This window comes from Gossypium hirsutum, chromosome A03 (assembly GCF_007990345.1).
Source record: "Gossypium hirsutum isolate 1008001.06 chromosome A03, Gossypium_hirsutum_v2.1, whole genome shotgun sequence".
NCBI classification, from domain to species: Eukaryota; Viridiplantae; Streptophyta; class Magnoliopsida; order Malvales; family Malvaceae; genus Gossypium; species Gossypium hirsutum.
This window is the reverse complement of record NC_053426.1, coordinates 108,957,810-108,965,760: the sequence shown is the minus strand read 5'-3', so window position 1 is coordinate 108,965,760 and position 7,951 is coordinate 108,957,810. Positions and strand designations below refer to the sequence as shown.

At 31.4% G+C, this 7,951-nt stretch overlaps 1 protein-coding gene across 1 annotated transcript; it reads right to left on the bottom strand.

Moving 5' to 3' along the window:
• Positions 1-3,216: 3,216 nt before the first annotated feature.
• LOC107947912 (peroxidase N1) lies at positions 3,217-4,811 on the bottom strand. Its single transcript, XM_041101758.1, has 3 exons — positions 4,305-4,811; positions 4,051-4,213; positions 3,217-3,960 (listed from the first exon to the last, which is right to left on the bottom strand). The coding sequence occupies exons 1-3, from the start codon at positions 4,707-4,709 to the stop codon at positions 3,545-3,547; spliced, it is 984 nt and encodes a 327-aa protein (XP_040957692.1). The 5' UTR covers positions 4,710-4,811; the 3' UTR covers positions 3,217-3,544.
• Between the last annotated feature and the right edge of the window lie 3,140 nt (positions 4,812-7,951).

Below are 7,951 nucleotides of genomic sequence, written 5' to 3'. Positions count from 1 at the left end.
TTGCTCAAAAGCAAGTTCGTTAACTGTACTAGGGAGGCTAATTTGACATATTAAATTACTATAGATCAGTGGTGAAACGTTATTCACAACAACAAGGTTTAGGTTATGATGACACATTTTCTCCCGTTGCTCGGTTTGAAACAATAAAATTTCTAATTGCATTACCCGCTCAATTAAATTGGCCCATTTACTAATTTTATGTGAAGTCAGCATTTTTAAATCAAGAACTCGAAGAGGAAGTGTATGTTTCTCAGTTGGAAGGTTTTGTTGTTTGTGGGAAAAAAGAACAAGTAAGAACAAACCTACCCATACCTTCTTTTTATAGCTTAAAGAAAGCTTCATGGGCGGAGTACAACAAAATAAACTTATACTTTCTTTTTAATGGCTTCGAGAAAAGTAAGAATGAACATACTCTTTACATGGATTTCTCTCATTAATGAGTTTAAATTGTGTAGGGAAAGAAAGTTTGAGATGTTAGACTTGGGTCTGTTGCATTTTTTTCTTGGGTTAAAAGTGAAGCAAGTTAAAGATGAAATTTTTGTGTAACAAGGGAAATATACAACTGATTTACTTAAAATATTCAACATATTAAATTGCAAAATTGCAACGACCCCAATGAACTTGAACAAGAAGTTGTAGATAGATGATGGGACTAAAAAAGCTAATATAAGTCACTTTAGAACCATGGTTGATAGCTTGATCTATTCGACTCAAACAAGGCCTGACATAACCTTTCTAGTTAGGGTAATTTCAAGATTTATACACGAGCCTTCAAAGCATCATCTTGGGGGCAGCAAAACGAGTTTTGCTCTATAGGGCTGAAACAATTGATTTTGGGTTATGGTATGAAAAAGTTCCAAATTTCAAGCTAGATGGGTTCAGAACAATTATTTGACTAGGTGTTTGGAAGATAGAAGAAACACTTTAAGTTACATATTCAATCTTAGATTGACTATTTTCTGGAGTTTAAACAAGCTACAATAGCCTTGTCTTCATTATAAGCTTAGTATGCAGAAGCAACAACATTAGCATGTCAAGGAATATGGTTGAGAAGAATTTAGTTGATCTTGGTCAATAATAAAATGGAGCAATTGATATTTATTGCGACAACAAAGCGTAAATTGTTATGTCCAAAAATCTAGCATATCATGGAAGAATATAGCATATTGAGATTCAAGTTCACTTTATTCGTGAACTTGTAGCAAATGGGTGATCAAGTTGCAATATTGTAATACAAAAAAGCAAGTAGTTGACATTTTGTAACGACCTGATTTTTAGTGATGTCGGAAACAATGATTTTGGAACTCTATTTCCGTAAACTGAGTTTGTAAATATTAAATAAAGATATTTTCGAAATTATTATATAGGTGAATTGAAATTTGGGTAGTCAATTTAGTTAAAATTGTGATTAATTAAGGTTTAGAGACTAAATTGTAAAGTCCAATCACTATAGATTTTTAATTAGAAAATTGCTTGGGGACTTAAATTGCAATTAACCAAAAATTCAAAACAACAATTAAACCATGTTTAAATATAAACTCATGGACGGTAGTGTTAATAATTGATTAACTAAGTAAATTTGATTTAATTAACATAAAACACGATTTATTTTTTAATTAACACAACTTATTTTTTAATTACAACTTAACCTATGTATAAAATAAAAAAATTTGGTGGAAAGAGAGATAACTTCATCTCTTCCAACCGGCCACAAGAACAAAAGAAACGACTTTACGCCATTTTTGGGTTTTTAGACTCTTTTGGTCCTTTATTCAAGTAAGTCCCTAGTTATTTTTATAGATTTTTTTATATTGAAAACCTGATTAAGCTAACCCAAGGATTAATTTGAGCAATTATTAAAGTTTCAATGAGATGCCATTGTTGAAAATTGAAAGTTTTAGATGTTAAATTGATAGAAATTAAGCTTAGTTTTAAAAAGGACTAAATTGTAAAGCTTAGTTTTATGTGGACACTATGACGCAAAATATCATGATTGCATTCCCATCTAAGTGTATTCATCAGAGATATAAGGAGTTTCCAACAACGATATGGAACTATTAATCAACTTGCATATCGAGTTCGGTGTTCCAATTTGTGAATCCATTAAAGGGCTCTTAGGCGAGCTTCAAATATCAACCCCCATATTCTTTTTCAATGCTGTCAAGCTCAACTTACAACTCCACTCTTTCAATACCATTAGACTCATGAAGTGCAATAATTGTTTCTAGATCATCATCATATGCTACATGATTAATTGCAAAATATCTCACTAGATTGTCACAAGTAATAAATTTATACCTCAACAAGCCTATTGGAGCTCCAATTTTTTGACCAATTTTGCATCTCATATCCACTAACTTGATATCCTTTCTAAACATCATGTTAATCAGACTTTCATGCTTGAAGATTACATCGATATTCATATCTCAAATCCAACCATTATTGTTCACCACATCACAAAACATGTTACTCATTTTGTAGATTATAGAAGGTAGATAAAGATTGCAAATTATTTAAAAGATAATACCAAGAAGAAGATAACAATGCTCAAGGAAAGAAGTTGTAAAAACTTAGTTCTCCCCTTGAACTGCTGTGACGATGTTTATATATAATCTTCAACCCCGACAACTTTGTCATTATTATTTCAATTAATCATTATTATTTCAATTAACTCTTTACTAAACCGCAAGCCTTGTTCCATCATCAAGTTTCCATCAACTCATCCAGAAACTTGTTATATTGTCTCAATCTTTCATCTACTCAACCAAAAGCGTTCAGTGCCTTTTTCTATCATCAGGCTTCCATCAACTCATCTAGAGACTTATTTTATCATCTCAATCTCCCATCTGCTCAATCAGAAGCCTCTAGTTCCATCATGCTAGGCTCCCATCATCCCAAGTATGCATGCATGTACAGCAAAACTATATTACTTCAATCTTATGTGAACCCTGAATTAATTGGTTGCCTTCATGTGAGCCCTAACATTTGATAGGTTGCCATAGTCTAACCCTAACATTGATTGGTTGCCTTACCCTAATAAGAATACTAAAGTCGGCCCCTCAGGGTGCTGACTTCAACTATATCCCTAAATAATTTCTATACCCAACTAATTTGCAAAATAGATTTTGAAACTAGTATATATGGTTAATAAAGCCTTGTTGTTATTTCCTCGTAATAATCAACGTATGTAGAAATATGTTATCACGACTCTATCAATAATGAAGGGCGAAATGATTATTAAGCAATTATTGTGAAATAAGTCAAACCACAAATGGATAACTAATGGAGCAACTATTATAACTAAAAGCTAAAATCTTAAAGTGTAAGTAAGATATTACAAAAAATTCAAATATTAAATCCATTGAAAAATATAATGATACAATTAACAAGAATACTAACATTGCATAAATACATAGGGAAAAAATCATGTGTACTATTTTTTTTTTAAATTGCTTAAAATATTTTTTAGATTTTTTCATCAGCTTACGCTAATTGAGAAAATAACCATCACCTCCACGATTAACTGCATAAAACTGCAGTTAAATTAGTTAATGGCAGAGCAAATTCTTCGAATTTCGCCGTTAGTGCCCGTCTTCACACCAATGTTGCTCATCTTCACCATGGACCTTGCAAATTCCACGTTAAAGTTCAAAGGCCGCGAGCCTCTCTCACCCAAGAAGCGCTGCACAAAAGTCCTGGTGGAGGGATCAGTCCACAATTTTTGATCGGACTCTAGTATTCCCCGACCATTCCTCAAGTTGTCGAAGAAGGAGGTGTCGAACCTGTTTCCACTACCAGTGTCCAAATCAATGCGCCTTGAGCCGTCACCGTTTTGTGGGCAAAGTGCTTGCAGTTGAGGCACGAATGCTGAGTTGACTGTGGGGTCTGGACCACCGTTGGTGAAGTTGTATAATCTGTAGCTAAAAAGCTGGCAAGCTGAAGTCCCTATGGTGTGTCCTCCTGCAACAACAAGGAACAAATGTTAAGTCAACCAGACTCGATATTAATCAGATAAAAGCTTTGGAACATTATTGAAGCAAAATTACTTACCAACGAGAGCAACAAGGTCTTGAGTGTTGAGACCAAAGGCGGCGAACTTTTGCTTTTGAGAATCAATGGACTCTCTAAATCCAGGCAAAATGGTGGTATCCGATGCCAATGAAACCCTCCCATCTCTGCGTCCAGTAGGAACCACCCAGTTTATTCCTCTCGTCTGCATTTCATATATGCAAGAAATACATAATCAGCCATTCATTGACAGAGCTTTTAGTAGTATATGATTAAGAAAACGTAGTAATGTTTACCAGAAAGACGGAGTCACGAGCTGCAAGGGTTAGAATATCAGCGCATGAGACGACACCAGGACATGTAGCTTCGAGCTGAGTTTTGGCATCGTCAATAACTTCATACCCTCTCAACAATCTGTTTGGAGGGGCAGTTTTCTCCGTATTAGGGCCATCAATGAGGATGGAGGCGTCACATCCCTGAACAAAGCAGTCATGGAAGTGCATCCTCAGCAAGCCAGGTGCAATGTTAGGATTAGAACGGAAATGGGACTGAACTGTTGACCTAACAATGGATTCAGCTCGAGGGCATGTTCTTGCATAGAACCCAACTCGAGTTCCCTGAGCTTGCACCAATGCAGCAGCCATGGCAAGCATGAAAGTCATTGCAAGGAAGAAACGTGGGTTGGTGTAAGCATCCTTCATTATCGTAGTTAGTAGACTGGGATTATAATTAAGGATAAAGAGCTAAGAGAAAGATATGGTGTGTGTGTCCAGTGGATGTAATTGATTGTGAGTTTGTGGGATGGGAGAGCAGAGCAGAGGTGGGGGTTTATTTATAAGCCAAAAATTTAGTCAACATAGAGAAAAAGTAAAGAAAGCCGGCTATAAGAAAAGGGAAAAATGGGCTAATTCAAAATAACAATAATGGAGGAATGATGAGTTGGTAGACAATTAGCATGTAGCTGCTTGCCTGCTTCTGCTTAAGCATAGTCGAAACGAAAAGCAAATTGCAATGGCGAGCTGTCTTTCAGCTTCACGTGAAGACCTAGTAATTTTTTCAAACATCATCTATTTAATAACACAGATATAAAATTATTATTTTTATTTTATGTATGTTAAAAAAAATGTATATGTAATTAGATATGTACGACTCAATTGAACTTGCCAACTGGCTAATTTGAAGGTGACAGCTAACTGCAGGCTTGCAATGTATTAAGATTTTCACTTGATTAAGATTTAAGACTCGTTAATTTTATATAATTCTTAAATCCATCGAATAAGACAAGACATTATCTTACCAACTAATTTTTATATATTTTCAAGAAATCTTATCAAATAATTAACAACTCATCTACGCCAAATTTGTCACATTAAATTGGGTAGCAAACTATAACTCTATTAATTTAAGATTTAAAATTAAATCTAAATGACTTTATGAATAATATAAAAAATTTATACATTATCACTATATCAAATAACGTCCAATATAAATTATATATATTCATGTAGATGTCATCTATTTATTGTATGATTCAATAAAAAATAAAAATAATGAGGACCCTAAAAGGCCACTATATCTAAAAGTCTGTGTAATCTATGGAAAAGGAATGATTGTAATATTATTAAATTGCGCAAGTGTTTGTTTTAATGGGATAAATAAAGTAATTAATTAATTTTTGTAGTAAATAATGATTAAAACTGTTCGTGATTCTCTGTTTAATATATACAGTGTTTTCCGAATTTAGAACATAAAATAACCCAAAATGTGAAATTTCGTTAACGCGTGCATTGGATTCCATGCAAATCCCTTTGTTGAAAGACATGAAAAAACCTGCTTTACTTTTCTACTCCTTAGCTTCATTTCCGTGTAGCATCAACAGTAGTAAATACCACTTTATTCTTAGAAATATATAAATTCAAAGAATGGTTTTAGGAAAAATATAAATATAAATTCAAAGAATGGTTTTAAGCAAAAATATTAAAGTTCATTTAAAAAATTAACAGGCCTCAAGGAAAGTTTTTTAGCTTAGATTTGGCTTGATTTGAATTTGCAAAAAAAAGAAAATATATATATTGTTTAGTTATTGTTTTTACTCATGTTTTGTCAGTGTTTTATTATTTTTTCATTATTTTGTTGTTATTTCATTATTATGTTACTATTATTTTGTTATTATTATTTGAATATTGTATAACTCTTGTTTTATTTTTTTAATGTTTTTGATGTATTATTATTTTTATATAAAAAATTAATATGAATGGGCAAAAAAAATTCACCAAATTTTATATGCTGTCTTCGATGTTAAAAAATAAATTATGGTATTGTATATTTTAAAATGTTGAAGAAAGGTTATGAGTAATTTTTTATAATGTGTAAAAAATTAAAACGGTTTTAGTTTTTAGCTATAGTTTCAACAATTGTAATTTTGCTATGTTATGATAAAAGAGGATAAGCTCGCCCTACTTATAGTCAAGAGGTTACCTTGTACAAATGAATCACTTCACCATACATTGCATGATCACCTTGTCTAAGTTAAGGGGTGAGTAAAATTCGATTCAATTCGAAAATATTAAAAAAATTAAAATTCGAGTTAATCAAATTGAATTATTCGAGTTATTCAAATTATTCGAGTCAACTTGAATAAGAAATTTCAGATTTCGAGTTCGAGTCGAGTTGAATTTTTACAATTTGAATAATAGATTAGTATAAATACCCTTTTGGTCCCTATCAATTTTGAAAATGAGCAAATTGGTCTCTCTCTTAACAAAAATTACAAAAAAATAAAATATTTTTTAAATCTTCAAAATAATTTTTAAAATTAAAAATATTTATAAAAATTCAAAAATTTGTATTTTTAAAAAATTATATTTTTTTAAAATCTAAAAGTATATAAAAAAAAGTTGAAATTTTAAAATTTTATAAAATAATAATTTTGGAATCTAAAGTGATTAATGATTTTAAGTTTATCATACTAAAACATCTTATTATTATTATTATTATTATGCTTTAAAAAAGATTTCAAATATATATGTTTTCAAATTTATGTGCTCTAACATAGAAATAGTTATATTGTAACAAGATTTTAAGTTGACATGATTATTAATTTTTCTAATTTAACTCGAACAATTTCACTCGATTCAACCAAAACACTCACACTTAATTTGAGTTATTCGAAAATCCAAATTAGAAAAAGCAAAATTACATCGTTTTAATAAATGTTTACCTGATTTAAAGTAAAAAGTCAAAACTATCAAGTTAAAAGGCAAAACTACGTTGTTTTAATAAAAGTTTACCCGATAGTCTTACTTACCTTCCCGAATCGCCCCACTTTCCCTTTTTCCTTTACTCAAAATTAATCTAAAAGCTTGTACTTCGTCTACTAGTTAAATAGTCGATCCATGTAAATGCAACATTTAACATAAATAATAAGATTCGTTAACTTGACTCAACTTGAAATTTTTTTACTCGATTCAGCTCGATTAAAAAAAATTCAAATTGAGTTCAATTACTAAATTAGAATTCGTCAACTCGACTAACTCGAAATTTTTTAACTCAATTCTACTCGACTTAATCGAATACTCACCCTTAATCTAAATTACACTCTTTATCAACACATCTTCCCTATAAGCTTAGCATGTGTGTACATCGAATCTCCCTATCACATCTAAATATATTTTTGGAAGACACCATGAATAAAGTACCTATTCTTCTTAGCAATACACCTATTTTAAGCTATCCATATTGTCGAAACCATTTTTAAATTTAAAAGCGAAATGGGGATCGACTTTTTAAAACAAAGTGCGGAGTCGCCACCAATCTTTTTTGTTTAGGTGTGATTGGATCACAAAAAAGTTTGGTCATTTTAATAAAACATTTTGGTTTACTAAAACAACGATTTTGGCCTACGTAAATTTGAGAAAACAGGTTCGGGAGCCGGTTACGTATG

Excerpts from the sequence above, each read along its gene's own strand:
- LOC107947912 (XM_041101758.1), bottom strand. The coding sequence starts at position 4,709 with ATGAAGGATGCTTACACCAACCCACGTTTCTTCCTTGCAATGACTTTC. Across the intron at positions 4,214-4,304 it reads CTCGTGACTCCGTCTTTCTG|ACGAGAGGAATAAACTGGGT; the intron begins GTAAACATTACT and ends TATGAAATGCAG. Across the intron at positions 3,961-4,050 it reads AGACCTTGTTGCTCTCGTTG|GAGGACACACCATAGGGACT; the intron begins GTAAGTAATTTT and ends TTGTTGTTGCAG.